Raw genomic sequence first — 15,473 nt, forward strand, 5'->3', positions numbered from 1 at the left:
GGATTGGCCGTGCTAAAGTGCCCATAGTGCTCAGGGATGTGCAGTTTAGGGTGGATTGGCCGTGCTAAAGTGTCCATAGTGCCCAGGGATGTGCAGTTTTTAAGATGGATGGGCCATGGGAAATTATCCCATAGTGCCCAGGGATGTGCAGGTTAGCGTGGATTGGCCGTGCTAAATTGTCCCATAGTGCCCAGGGATGTGTAGGTTAGGGTAGGTTAGCCATGGGGGAATACAAGGGTATATAGGGAGAAGGTTGGGGGTGGTGGGTCTGGGTGGGGTGCTCTTCAGAGGGTCAGTGTGGAATCGATAGGCCGCATGGCCTGCTTCTACACTGTAGGTATTCTATCTCTTTCTCACGGTGAGCTGCTCCCAGCTCGTAGTTGGCATTTTTAAAAATGATTTGTTCAGGGGATAGGGGCATCACTGGCTGGACCATCATTTATTAACCATCCCAAATGGGCCAGGAGAAGGAGACCCACCAGAGACATCACCTCAGGGTACATAAACTGACTGGGCTCCTTACCTGAAGGCACACAGTAGGACACTTAAACAGTGCTGTTATGTAGGCCGTATGGTTGGTCACATCAAACACTGTATCCATTTAGCTGTTCACAATTAGCAGAATACTGATAGAACTTATCTCACATTCAGATGGGATTTTAAGTTTGGACAGCACTTGTTGAACAATCACGAGTGTGCTAGAAATGACATCGACAATCACCTTAAGGTTATCAGTAAGGGTTTCAGTGTGGCCAACTCACGCTAGAAGCTGCATTTATATATTTGCAGGACTGTCCCTTGCAGGGTGAAAAAGAACGTATCCAATCATTGCACGTTACTGAATTAAACCAAAGTATGGGCTGGGGCAGTAGTTCCCTGATACAGTCTCCAAAGCAACACCTCATCCAGCCCAAACCCATTTGCGAACTGGTCAGCGCCTGTTTTGTTATTGAGAATAAATTTTTGCTCCCTTTGAAATTTAGCGTTTGTTTTTTGCGCGCGTGTCCGGATGAGGTAAACCTTCTTGGATGTCTGTTTTATTTTTGTCAGGGCCGGCCGTGCAGTTCAGTATCACGACCTTATGCCTTTCTCTCCCCGTTACAGGTGAGAAGCCATACCAATGTACATGGGAAGGTTGCAGCTGGAAGTTTGCCCGTTCCGATGAACTGACCCGTCATTACCGCAAGCACACGGGGCACCGTCCCTTCCAGTGCCACCTGTGTGAGCGGGCTTTCTCCAGGTCGGACCACCTAGCTCTTCACATGAAGAGGCACATGTGACCCTCCATCGCCTCTCCTCCCGAACAAACAGGGTGCGACACATGTGGACCATCTCCTGGGCCCCTCGGAGACCAACATCCCACTCCGGATGCAGTGACTCCCTCCCTTCCTTCCGCTGAGAGGAGGGGGGCAACATGATGGTGATTCAATGAGGGACATAAGGGAGCAAAGGGCAAGGGGCAAGGTTGTGGCATTCCAAAGTTGGGGGGGCGGGGGTGGTGGTCAAGGACTACACCGGGGAGGAGATTATATGAAAAAAACTCAACATAAGCAAGACTTTCCACGCCTTAAACAAACTGCACCGGGGCGTTGTGTATGCTGGATTGGGAAAGTGCTTGACTTGTTGGCTGCGCGGTTAGGGGAAGGAGACAGTAATGCCCCACCCCCTCCCCCCTTGAGTGACAGACCCTCACCCTCTCATCATGTAGACATCCTGCTGGTTTTGCCCAGGGCCACTGACCGCGGGTTCCACCGCCCGGTTAGTTTGCCACTGCCACCTGCCTGGAGGTTTGGCCATGCCTTGGAGGTGGGTACATGCTCTAGACACCTTGCGATGTAGAAACAGCCTCTGACAAATGGACCCGCTGACACCCGCCGGAGGTGCCAGTTTCCGTTGGGTTTGGCTGTGCCAGTCAGCACCTGGGGGAGTGGAGGTGAGGGTCTTTGCCCCCCCCCCCATTTCCAGGGAGTGTACATTGTGTGACCTCCTTCTGGGTGGTTACACGCCCCTTGTCTCACTCCCCCTGTGTGGACTGAAATCATTCTACCCAACGTTGGCCGTTGCTCACCTGGCATTAAAAATTGGACACATTGGTGCCTGGCAGAGCCTGACGGTCTCTGAGGGGAAGTCCGTGATTGATTGAAGACCTCCGCACTCCACCCCCATCCCCCCTGCAATCGATCAGCAAATGTATTGAGCGGGTGGCCAGCTCCACATGCGCACGCACGCACGTGCATTTGTCTACCCACCAGGACCGTCCCTCGAAACCTTGCGTTGCATATTGCCCAAACGGCGCGCCCTCTGCCTGCCACCCCTCTTGGGAATTGTGTGGCGTGGAGGTTGGGCAGGGAAGGTAGTGGCAGTGCAATTCCTGCCAGTAGTCACTGAGTCGTCCCCTCCCCACTGCAACGAACCAGAGAGTCTCCCCCCCCAACCCCCAACCCCACCCCTTCCAGCTCCTGGCATAGCCAACGTACGACAGGAGCCAGCCTGAGCTGGGAACACTGCTCTGGGGTTGACTGCTGGGGTTTTTTTTTGAGACCTGGGCATCCAGAACGCGTGCCTGTGTTTTAGGCGTGTTGAGCGCTGGCTCAGTGGGACCACCGTGGGTGACCTACAGTCTCCCCTGTGTTCGTCAAAGCCTGACAAAATGGCCGCGCTTCCAGAGAGCCTGTTGCCTAGCAATGGTGAGCTGTTCCAGGTCGGAAGAGACATGGTTGAGGAGCAGCAGACATTGATCTTAAAGGTTTCAGCGAAGCAGGTTATTGTCAGAAATTTACTCTGCCTGTTATAGGATTCACATTCCTGTATCGCATCGGTGACTTTTGACCTCCTGCATTGACCGTCCAATGGATCTATGCCTCTGCTCAAACTGTTGACAACCTCCTCCCAAGGGCAGGAATATGCAACGATAAACCAGGGAATTGACACAGATGAGGTCACGCAGATATTTGTTGACTCTGGCTCCCTGATGTCAGAGAGAAAGCTTTGAACAGATTTCAGGGTAAAGGCCTTAAAAAAGCCTTTAAGGCCAACCACAGAGCCCAGGCCCCAATCTCACCAACACTCCCCTTTCTCATGTTGTGAATCCTCCCTCCCCAGGTTCACCCATATATGCCGCCCTCCCCCACCCTGCCCAGAATAACCTTCTCCACAAATGCCAAACCCAACCTCTACACCCAACCCCTAGCCTCTCAATTCCAACCGGCCATCTTGGTCCAACCCCCACTTACCCATTTCCTCTCTATCCATCTTCTCCCTGCTCCCTGATCCAATGTTCCCACCTTCTCTCTACTTCTTCCCACACCTTCTTCCACTCCCTTCCAATCCCATCCACCCACTATCACCCCAACCCAAGTTTCACAGCCTCTCCTCAAACTCTCATTTCCACATTCTCCTCAATCCCATCTACCTTTTCGCCAAATTCTGTCAACCCAGGTCTCCCTAAACCCAGACCCTCCTCCCTCAGTCCCATCTCCTCCAGCCTACTATACCTTGCTCCACCTGTATCTCTCTGTCCTTTATCACGGTACAAATCCACCCACTTCCCTTTTGTTCCCATTCCCGTCACTATCCTTCTGTGGTGCCTTGCCCCACAATTCGGAGTGGAAGAATTGAATCAGATTTTCTTGCTGTCGATATTTTAGCAGGTTCTGACCTCTTGCTGTTGCAATTTGCCAGAGATCAGTCCGCAGTTCACTGTAAATACCCCCGGTCTGTATCGAAGAGAATTCTAGGTGAGATAGGTTTTCCCCTGAGTATCTCAGCCTTGTTTAGGGCGGAGTGATTATTTTGTAATTTTGCTCTGATGGTTATGTTGAAATAAAGTGTAAAGATTAATTCCTTTCACGCTGCTCGCCAATGTATTTGGTGCAATCTTTCTCTCCTGCACAGCGTGGATTTCAACAGAAAAATGTTTCAGCACCTCGGGGTAAAGTTTGTGCTGTTCCCTCCTGGGGAGAATGTTCTGTTTGAGCTGCCTGGGGCCCTGGTGGATTTTCTGATTTTTTCACTGTAATCCCACACCATACCAGATTACAGAGAACTTCAACGTTGATTAAATCAGCAAGAGACTGGAAGACAGTGGAGTGAATGTGCAGAGTGCTGGTTGAAGGCTTACAGTATTGTACGCGATCTGTGAGAGCCTGTTATCATAAATGCAATAACTAATGCTTTGTTACATTGTCATTTCAGCATATCTGGATTTCTGGTCAATTAGAGTCATACAGCACAGAAACAGACTCTTCGCTCCAAATCGTCCATACTGACCTGGTTTCCCAAACTAAATTGCATTTGGCCCATATCGCTCTAAACCTTTCCAATTCATATCCCCATCCAGATGCCTTTTAAATGTTGTAATTGTACCAGCCTCCACCACTTCCTCTGGCAGCTCGTTCCATACACACACCACCCTCTGCGTGAAAAAGTTGCCCCTCAGATGCCTTTTTGAATCTTTCCCCTCTCACCTTAAACCTATGCCCTCTTGTTTCGGACTCCCTCCACCCTAGGAAAAAGACCTTTGCTATTCACCCTATCCATGCCCCTCATTACTTTATACACCTCAATAAGGTCATCCCTCTACCTCCTACGCTCCAGGGAATAAAAAAGTCCCAGCCTGTCCTAATAACTCAAACCCTCCAGTTATGGTAACATCCTTGTAAATCTGTTTTGCACCCCTTCCAATGTAATAATATCCTTCCTATAGCGGGGAGACCAGAATTGTATGCTGTACTTCAAAAATGACCTCACCAGTGTCCTGTACAACCGTAACATGCCATCCCAATTCCTACACTCAGTGGTCTGACCAATGAAGGCAAGTGCACCAAATACTTCCTACACCATCCTGTCTACCTGTGATTACACCGCCATCCAAGCAGTTATTTGGGACATTGGACTGTTATCGCACAGAAAGAGGCCATTCAGTTCGTTGTGCCAGTGTTGGCTCTACAAAATGAGCTGGAAGTACAGTGCGAAAGAGGCCATTTGACCTATTGAGTCCACACTAATCCTCTGAAGAGCATCCCACCCATCCCCCTACCCTACCCTATCCCTGCATTTCCCATGGATAATCCACCTAGCCTGCACACTATGGGCAATTTAGCATGGCCAATCCACCTAGCTTGCAAATCTTTGGACAGTGGGAGGAAACCGGAGCACCCGGAGGAAACCCACGCAGACACTGGGAGAATGTGCAAACTCCACACAGACAGTCACCCGAGGGTGGAATCGAACCGGGTCCCTGGTACCATGAGGCAGCAGTGCTAACCACTGAGCCACCGTGCTATCCTTGGGGGGCCTAAGGATTGTAGTCAAGCAGGGAGACATGGGGTTGAGGTACATAGTTCCTTGATCAGTCTGTCATTCCATGTAAATACCCCCAGATCCAACTCTGAGGGAAAGACACGTCAAGTAAACAAATCCTTTAGGGAAGGAATTCTGCCATCTTTACCTGCTTTCCTGTCTGTGCCCCATAACCCTTGACCCCTTTAACTGTTGGTTAAAAATCCATCCAACTCATGCTTGAAAAGAGTCATAGAGTCATCCAGATGGAAACAGACCCTTTGGCCCAACCAGTCCATGCTGACCATATTCCCAAACTAAACTAGCCCCACCTGCTTGCATTTGACCCATATCCTTCCAAATCTTTCCTGTTCGTGTACTTATCTAAATGTCTTTTAAACATTGTAACTGTACCCGCATCCACCACTTTTCTGAACCCTCTCCAGTTTAATACTATCTTTCCTATAACAGGGAGACCAGAACTGCACACAGTACTCCAGAAGAGGCCCCACCGACATCCTGTGCAACCTCAACAAAACGACCCAACTCCTGTACTCAAAGGTCTGAGCAATGAAGGCAAACATGCTAAACGCGTTCTTAACCACCCCATCTGCCTGTGACACAACTTACAAAGAACTGTATACTTGAACTTCCAGGTGTCTCTGTTCTATAACACTACCCAGGGCCTTACTTTCAATTGTGTAAGTCTTGCCCTTGATAGTTTTACCAAAATGCAATATCTAACATTTATCCAAATTAAAGTCCATCTGCCACTTCTTGGCCCATTGACCCAATATTTCTTCGTAACCTAATGCAATATGTATATTGTACATAAATGACCTGGATGAGGAGACGATATGTTTGCAGATGACATAAAACTGGGTGGGGTTGTGAGAAGGTGCTACGAGAGTACAGAGCAATCTCGAGCAGTGTGCGTGGGCAGAAATACAGCAGCTGTAGGGTAGGTGGCTAAATGTGAAGTTACACATTTTGGTGTGACAGGCAGCATATTATTTAAACAGTGATGTATCGGGAAGCGTGGTTGTAGAGAGGGATCTGGGTGTTCTTGTACCCCAGTTGGTGGAAGTAAACAGGGGAGGTGCAGCAAACAAGTGGGAAGGCAAATGGTATATTGGCCCTCATTGCAAGAGGAACGGAGTTCACAACTTGGTGTTGCCATGCTGCAGTTATACAGGGCCCTTAGTGAAACTACATCTGGAGTGCTGAGAGATAGTAAGAACTGCCGATGCTGGAGTCAGAGATAACACCTGTGGAGCTGGAGGAACACAGCAGGCCAGGTAATCATCCTGAGAAGAGGCTTCGCAGTGGGGTTATAACTCACTCAGAGATAGTAAGAACTGCCGATGCTGGAGTCAGAGATAACACAGTGTGGAGCTGGAGGAACACAGCAGGCCAGGCAGCATCAGAGAAGCAAGAAAGTTAATGTTTCGGGTCAGGACCCTTCTTCAGAAATCTCTTCGGAAATTTCTGAAGGGTCCCGACCCGAAATGTCAGCTTTTTCCTTCTCCTCTGATGCTGCCTGGCCTGCTGTGTTCCTCCAGCTCCACACTGTGTTATCTCTGGAGTACTGAGGGCAGTTTTAGTCTGTCTACCAAAGAAACAATAGACTTGCCACAGAGGGAGTGCACCGGAGGTTCACGAAGCTGGTGCTGGGAATGGCAGGTCTGTCCTGTGAGGAGAGCTTGATTCGACTGGGCCTGTAATGACCAGAGTTTAGAACGATGAGAGGGAATCTGATTGAAGTGTGTAACATTCTGCCAGGGCTGTACAGAGTAGATGTAGGGTGGATGTTACCCCTGGTTCTGGATTGTCCAACTTATGTTGGTCCTGAGGAAGGGTCACTCGATCCGAAACGTTAACTCTGACGTCTCTCCACAGATACTGCCAGACCTGCTAAGCTTTTCCAGCAACTTCAGATTTTGTTCATTGTCTCAGGGTACAGTTTAGGTCTGAGATGAGGAAGCATGTCTTCATTCTGAGGGCTTTCAACTTGTGGAATTCTTTACCGCAGAAGGCCATGGAGGACAGATCACTGAATATACAGTACCTAAGAAAAAGAGAGAGAAATTCTGAAGATATTAAAGGTGTCAAGAGTTTTTGAGAGAAAAGGGGAATATGGTATTGAGATAGAGGGGCAGCCATGGTCATAGTGAATGGTCAAGTATTAATGAAGGGCCAAATGACCTACTGCTGCTCCTAGTTTCTATGAGCCAGACCCCACTGTCGGTTGAGAAAGAGAAATCCGAAGATTAATGACTTTCTGACAGAAGAAATTCCTCTTCATCTTCATTTTGATGTTGATTTTTTTTCCAGACTGTGTCCCCCTAGGCCCGGTCTCTCCAATGAGGGGACATGTCCTCTCAACACAGCCTTACAATAAGATCCTGACCCATTCCTCCAAATGCCAACCAGTCTAGGCCCAATCTCCTCAACCATTCCTCACAAGACAAACCCCTCATCCCAGGAATCGGTCGAGTGAACTTTATTGGAAAACACTTTCTGAGGCACACATTCTAGAGGGAGTTAAAACTAGAACAAAGACCTTTGGGCGTGGGGGTGTTATTAGGAGAGCAGAAATCTGGAACTTCCCCTCCCAAAAGACTGAGGGTCATCTGGGGTTTTCAAGGATGACCGTGATGTTCTAACTGCTCGGGTGTCAAGGAATAGGGAGCAAAAGTAGAAGGTGCCACATCAATGCAAATTCCTCTTGGCGTTACAAATGCTGACGAGGTGGAGATCAGAGTGGTGGAGCAGGTTTTAGGGGCTGAATGGCCTTCTCCCGTTCCAATATGCCCTCCCTCTGCTACAGAGACTGACTCAGGCCCACTCATTCATACAGTGTGAGGTGGTGGGATCTCATCCAAACGGCCCCATCCCCATGGCAATCCGATCCATCATTGTTTTGGCCCATATTTGTCATCTGTTTGTAAATGAAATTCCAGCGTGAGGTTCTTTTTAAAGGTGAGAAAGAACGATACCTTTTGAAGGTGGCTCAGTGTTTAGCACTGCTGTCTCACAGCACTGGAGACCCAGGTTCAATTCCAGCCTCAGACAGACTGTCTGTGTGGAGTTTGCACGTTCTCCATGTGTCTGTGTGGGGGGCTCCAGTTTCCTTCCACAGTCCAAAGACGTGCAGTTTAGGGTGGACTGGCTGTGCTAAATTACCCACAGTGTGCTGGCTAGGAGGGTTAGGCATGGGGAATGCAGGGTTGCAGGGATAGGGCAATGGTGGGATGCCCTCAGAGGGCCAGTATAGACATGATGTGCTGAATGACCTGCATCCACACTGTAGGGATTCTATAATGCCAACCTATGTTAGAAACAGATGTTGTGAGAATGGATGTTTTATTTTACACTGCAGAGATGGTTTGATATTCCAACTTTCCCCTCCGTTACAAAGTCCACATCATAGTATGGTCCAGCAGTGACTAATGTTTGTCAGAATAAGCTCCTAGTCTGGTACCTTGGTGGTACTATAGAAAGACAGGTCGTTGTTGTTGGCACTAGAGTGTTAAATCTCTTGATTATTTTCCTAAAGTCAACCTGATCAGGAGCAGGGTTGGGTGGGGGGAGAGTCTTGAGCCCATGTCTCCTGGTTCAGAGGTATGCACATTACCACTGTGCGACGATACCCCTTAAGCTACAGGACTGGTATTTTCTAATCAACCTGTGCAGGCACGTTGTTAGACACCTCAGGAATAGCTGGGATTTGAAGTTGGGTTCCCAGTATCTCAATCGCCGGCCTGCCCCTCTCCCTTCCTGATTTCAGGTGAGTTACCTTTGCAATGAAATATCGGTCAACTTCGTCTGGTTGTGGTGGGAGTGGGGGGTTTGCAGGGGGTGGGGGGCAGGTGGGGTTTGGTTCAGGCACTCACCAAGCCACCTGCAAGTGATCTTGGTGCCCCCCTCCTCCCCACCCCTGTGATGGAGGAGGGGTTAAAAATCCAGTGGATTCCCCTTTCCCCTTCCTGCATGTCAGTAATCCATCCATTCCCCATTTCGCCCCCAACACCCACCCCCTTGTCCCTCACTGAGGGGCTCGTGAGATGCCACGTGCGAGCAGAGGCACGAATAGCTGCAAGGGGCCTCCTGGTGGAATAGCCAACGAGGGATGAGCAGTACAAAGTAGGAGCAGGCGTAGGCCGTTCGGCCCATCCACCTCCTGTGATATTCAACAAGGCCGTGGACCCTGTTTTCCCTCGAGAATTGGCCCGGAGGAGAGATCTGCCCCCAACCCCCCAAAACCCACATCAACATCCTCTCAGCATCTACCCTGCTCCAGGCCCTTCGGGATCTTACTAACCCCTTCAGCCTTCTGAATGCCGGTGACTATTCCCATGCTGATCCCTTTCCTTGTAAGACAATCCCACCCTGCCCCTCCAGCCCCCGGGAATTTGTGAACCTTCTCTGAACCGCTTCCAATGTGAATGCATTCCCCGTCCCCCTCACTTAAAGAAGACCAAATAGGACAGCTGAAGGAGGCCATTCAGCCCACAGTGACTGTACTGACTCTCTCCCTGAGCGATAAATAAGTGCACGTACAGCCCTGCAGGTTCTCTGACCAATGCCCCATGCTGTGGGGGAGACAGCTGCCTATTTTCATACACTTTGTATGAAGGCCTCCAGCCCACTTGCCATCCATATTATTGGCTGTAACCTCATGCTAACTTGTTATGGTTTATACAATCATGAGGGGCATGGATAGGGTGAATAGTCAAGATACTTTCCCCAGGGTAGGGGAACCCAAAACGAGATGGCATAGGTTTAAGGTGAGATGGGATAGATTTAAAAAGGACCTGAGGGTCAACTTTTTCACACAGAGGGTGGTGCATGTATGGAATGAGCTGCCAGAGGAAGTGGTGGAGGCTGGTACAATTACAACATTTAAAAGGCATCTGGATGGGTACATGAATAGGAAGGGTTTAGAGGGATATGGGCCAAATGCTGGCAAATGGGACTAGATTAACTTAGAATATCTGGTTGGCATAGACGAGTTGGACCGAAGAGATAACACAGTGTGGAGCTGGATGAACACAGCAGGCCAGGCAGCATCAGAGGAGCAGGAAAGCTGACGTTTTGGGCCTAGACCCTTCTTCAGAAGTTGGACCGAAAGGTCTGTTTCTGTGAAGTACAACGCCATGGCAGAGGGGCGACACACAGGCAAATCATCAAGTGTGTGGGCACAGACTCTCTTGACCCCGACACTGAAGGGTTGGCCTGGATTGTGGCATTTGGGCATGAACTCCAATGAGCCACCTTCACTGGAGTGTCAATGATGGGGATCCTGGTTATAAATCTCTCTGAGGAAATATATGGGACAGATTTAAAGGGTCTGGAGGGGGTGGGGGGCAGTGACTATTCATGGCCATGTGGACAATGTTGCCCTCTTGTGGCCCAATGCAGAATAGACTGAAGCATCGCCGCAACAGAACAGGTTCCCAGGGTCTGGGATAGTTGTGACGGTAACAAAGGGAATGGAGTCAGATCTCTTGTGGCAGTGTTCCCTATCTTGAGCCAGGAGGCTCCAGGTTCAAATCCCACTTGCTCTTGGCACCTCTGAATTGGGTTGATTCGAAAATTATCGATGGAGTCAGTTCTCAGCGAAAGGATCTGCCATGACTTAGCTGGATGGGTAAGCAGCCCCAAGGGGATGAATGGCCTCCTGTTGTCCCTGGAATCTCTGCAGTTTTGGTGGGGGGGTGAGCAGCTGGAGGTATTTAAAAAAATAAAATGAATGAATAAACTCCAGAATTGAAAGATAATGTCCATAATGCTGAACATGGAGCTCCCATCATTTGTCATAAAAAGCCAAGGTTCAGAGTAATACGGGCCAAGTGCAGGCAGGTGGGACTAATTTAGTTTGGGATTATGGTCATGGACTAGTTGGGCCGAAGGGTCTGTTTCCGTGCTGTATGATTCTATAAATCGCAGGTGAATCACAGTTGACATTTTTTTTGGGTTGGGGACATCCCTCCTGGGTCAAAAATCTCGATTCTACCTTGAATCCTGGTCAATGTAATCTCTCCTCATGATTTAAGGCCCTGCGTGTCAGTGTTCTTCCAGTGACGGTATCAAACAGTTCTCCTGAAGTCAGGAGATACAGAGCTCGAACCTAACACCTGTGCTTTGGACAGGGTCGGTCCAGTGACGCAGACAGCAGGAAGACTGGGCTGAATTCTGTGGACCCCCATCCCGGTTCCCATTCAGGACTGAGGGATGAGGAAGAATTTCTTCACTCAGGGAGTTGTGAACCTGTGGAATTCTCTCCCAGAGGAAGCCGTTGGGGCTTGGTCATTAGATATATTCAAGATGGAGCTGGACATGGCCCTTGTGGCTAAAGGGATCAAGGGATATGGAGAGAAAGCAGGAGCGGGATACTGAGGTTGTGTGATCAGCCATGATCATATTGAATGGAGGAGCAGGCTTGAAGGGCCGAATGGCCTACTCCTGCTCCTATCTTCTATGTTTCTATGTTTCCCAGTGACCCCGGGATGAGACGGACCTGAATCAACTTCAAGAGCCTTGTGCCCCATGTTTTGCCATTCACAGGGGCAAGCCAGTTGATAAAACAAAACTCACATTGCCAAAGATAACACAGTGTGGAGCTGGATGAACACAGCAGGCCAGGCAGCATCAGAGGAGCAGGAAGGCTGACGTTTCGGGTCGGGACCCTTCTTCAGAAATGGGGGAGGGGTAAGGGAGCTCCAAAATAAATAGAGAGAGGAGGGGTGGGACTGGGAAAGGTAAGTGGGATGGCGATAGGTGAGTCCAGGTAGGGAGTGGTGGGGATTGGTCAGTGAGGTGGGAGGATAGGATAGGTGGGAGAGAAGATGGACAGGTTGTGTCAGATCAAGGAGACGGGAGATGAGATGAAGGGTTGGTCAGGGAATGAGGCCGGGGGTGGGGAGGTTTTGAAACTGGTAAAGTTCACATTGAGACCATTGGGTTGTAGGCCCCCAAGGCGGAATATGAGACGTTGCTCCTCCAGTTTGCGGGTAGCATCATTGTGATACTGGAGGAGGCCCAGGATGGACATGTCGTCCAAGGAGTGGGGGAGGGGGCATTAAAATGGTTTGTAACTGGAAGGTGTTGTCGTTTGTCATGAACAGAGTGTAGGTGATCTACAAAGCGGTCTCCGAGCCTCTGCTTGGTCTCACCGATGTAGAGGAGGCCACATCGGGAGCAGCAGTTGCAGTAGACCACATTGACAGATGTGCAGGTGAACCTTTGTCTGATGTGAAAGGGTTGTTTGGTGCCTTGAATGGAGGTGTAGGGGCAGGTGTAGGGGCAGGTGTAGCACTTCCTGCAGTTGCAGGGAAAGGTGCCGGCGGTGTTGGGGTGATTGGGGAGTGTGGAGCGGACAAAGGAGTCGCGGAGAGAGCGGTCCCTACAAAAGGCAGATAGGGGTATGGGGAGGGAAATATCTCTTTGGTTGTGGGGTCAGATTGGAAGTGGCGGAGAATGATACATTGAATCCGGAGGTTAGTGGGTGATATGTGAGGACAAGGGGAATTCTGTCTTTGTTTTTGTTGCGGGGAAGGGGATGTGAGGGCAGAGGTGCGGGAAATGCAAGAGATGCTGTCGAGGGCGTTTTCAACCACTGAAGGGGGGGGATGTTACTGAGGGTTATAAAGTTTGAACACTTTGAGGTGCTTTTCTCTTTACAAAGGAGGCAGAGAGGGAACACATAGCTCAGAAATATCACATGAAGAAATGTTGGAGTTTAGGAGAATGATTTCGGGGGAGAGAAACCTTTGAAACTCTAACAGGACTAGACAGGGTAAACTCAGGAAAGATGTTCCTGATGACTGGGTCACAACCTAACGATACAGGGGTGGACCATTTCCGTCTGAGGAGAGATTTCTTCGCCCAGAGAGTGGGACCCTGTGAAATTCTCTACCACAGAAAGAAGTTGAGGCCAAAACATTGAATGTTTTCATGAAGGGGTTGGATATAGTTCTTAGGGCTAAAGGGATCAAAGGTAATGGGGAGAAAGTGGGATGTGGGTACAGAATTGGATAATCAGCCATGATCCTGCTGAATAGTAGAACAGGGTTGAAGGAAATGGGACTGGTTTAATTTAAAATATTTGGTTGTTGTGGACATGTTGGACCGAAGGGACTGTTTCTGTGCTGTACAGCTCTATGACTGAAAGGCCAATCCTGTGCCCATTTTCGAAGTTTCTATGTGATACAAATCACGTTTTTTTTAAAAGGATTACTTGCTGAGTGGAAAAACGTTTTTCACACTTCCCTCCTGTTTCATTTGCACATCTCTTTGAATCTCTGCCCTCTTGTTCAATAACGTTGATATCTTTGTTGAAGTGAGTTTGGTTGTGGCTTTTAAACTGGTTATTAGCTGCATGTTAAAGAAACCTTTTTCTGAAGAAGGGTCTAGGCCCGAAACGTCAGCCTTCCTGCTCCTCTGATGCTGCTTGGCCTGCTGTGTTCATCCAGCTCTACACCTTGTTATCTCTGTTAAAGAAACCTGACTGCCTACTATCTCTGACTTAAGAGATAGTAGGAACTGCAGATGCTGGAGAATCTGAGATAACAAGGTGTAGAGCTGGATGAACACAGCAGGCCAAGCAGCATCAGAGGAGCAGGAAGGCTGACGTTTCGGGCCTAGACCAAACCTGATGCAGTCTGACACCTAATAACTGGCCATTTCACCAACCCAGTTACCTTTAAAATTGTTGTGCCCAATGGAGGTGTGGGACTTAAAAAGGAAATAGTGACCCCCACCAACTATTGGAAAGTGCATTGTGCAGTTTGTCCACTTGAGGGCAGCATATGCACATGGAGTCTCCAGGAGAAACACAGTGGTGCAGATCGAAATGTGCTGGATTGAACAAAGTTCACAGATAGCACCTCAGACAGTGCAGCACTCCCTTGGTGTGGCATTGGTGCTCAATGTGCCTCAGGAGGGCTTGAGACCATAACCATGCACCACCCCAACACACACCTCCTCCAAACAGCCAACACACACATTTCATCATGGAGTCATATGGCATGGAAATGGGCCATTCGGTCCAACTGGTCTATGCTGACCAGATGTCCTAAGCTGAACTAGTCCCATTTGCCAGCATTTGGCCCATATCCCTCTTAATCCTTCCAATTCAAATACCCATACAGACGCCTTCTAAATGCTGTAATTGTACCAGCCTCCACCACTTCCTCTGGCAGCTCATTCCATACACGCCCCACCCTCTGTGTGAAAAAGTTGCCCTTCAGGTCCCTTTTAAATCTTTCCCCTCTCACCTTAAACATATGCCCCTCTAGTTTTGGACTCCTCTACCCTGAGAAAAAGACCACATCTATTTACCCTATCCATGTCCCTCATGATTTTATAAACCTCTATAAGGTCACCCCTCAGCCTCCGATGCTCCAGGGAAAATAGCTTCAGTCTATCCAGCCTTTCCCTACAGCTCAAACCCTCTAGTCTCGGTAACATGATTGTAAATATTTTTTGCTCCCTTTCCAGTTTAACAAACATCCTTCCTATAGCAGGGAGACCAGAATTACACACAGCATTCCAAAAGTGGCCTAAGCAATGTCCTGTACAGCCGCAAGATGACGTCTCAACTTCTAGAGTCTCGTCTCCTGTGGACACCGGAATAACAGCCAATTCCCATTCAGTACCCAAGACCCATCACAGGGTACCAATTACCCATCATTGCCTCACAACCTCCCCACCAGATCCCGTCCTGTTTCCACTTTCCGGACCGGGAAGTGCAGTAATGAAACGTGCCAGCTGGTGGAGCTGCCGAACCAGGGAACGGCTGCTCCTTTGCCCCCTCAGCAGGCCAGTGGCAGTTTGGAACTGAACACCCTCCATAGAGACAGTAGGAACGGCAGATGCTGGAGAATCTGAGACAACAAGGTGCAGGGCTGGATGAACACAGCAGACCAAGCAGCATCATAGGAGCAGAAAGGCTGATGTTTCGGGCCTAGACCCTTCATCAGAAAAGGGGGAGGGGAAGGGGGCTCTGAAATAAATAGGGAGAGAGTGGGAGGCGGATAGAAGAGGGATAGAGGAGAGGATAGGTGGAGAGGAAACAAACAGATCGAAGAGGCGGGGATGGAGCCAGTAAAGGTGAGTGTAGGTGGGGAGGTAGGAAGGGGATAAGTCAGTCCAGGGAGGACGGACAGGTCAAGGGGGCGGGATGAGGT

The 15,473-nt window shown here is 49.3% G+C and overlaps 1 protein-coding gene and 1 long non-coding RNA gene across 2 annotated transcripts in view; one reads left to right on the forward strand and one right to left on the reverse strand.

Moving 5' to 3' along the window:
* LOC109925085 (Krueppel-like factor 1) overlaps positions 1 to 3,849 on the forward strand; it is a 15,161-nt gene extending 11,312 nt beyond the window's left edge. Inside the window, exon 3 of the mRNA XM_048617821.1 lies at positions 1,105 to 3,849. Coding sequence (XP_048473778.1) covers positions 1,105 to 1,280 — 176 coding nt within the window. The 3' untranslated portion in view covers positions 1,281 to 3,849. The remainder of the gene's footprint in view (positions 1 to 1,104) is intronic.
* A 991-nt stretch (positions 3,850 to 4,840) lies between these two features.
* The window catches only part of LOC125487218, a 20,756-nt gene continuing 10,123 nt past the window's right edge, over positions 4,841 to 15,473 (reverse strand). Inside the window, exons 3-4 of the long non-coding RNA XR_007265732.1 lie at positions 7,887 to 7,891; positions 4,841 to 4,851 (exon numbers count right to left, since the gene is read on the reverse strand). This is a non-coding gene — a long non-coding RNA (uncharacterized LOC125487218). The remainder of the gene's footprint in view (positions 4,852 to 7,886; positions 7,892 to 15,473) is intronic.

This window comes from Rhincodon typus, chromosome 38 (genome assembly GCF_021869965.1).
Source record: "Rhincodon typus isolate 14 chromosome 38, sRhiTyp1.1, whole genome shotgun sequence".
Taxonomy (NCBI): domain Eukaryota; kingdom Metazoa; phylum Chordata; class Chondrichthyes; order Orectolobiformes; family Rhincodontidae; genus Rhincodon; species Rhincodon typus.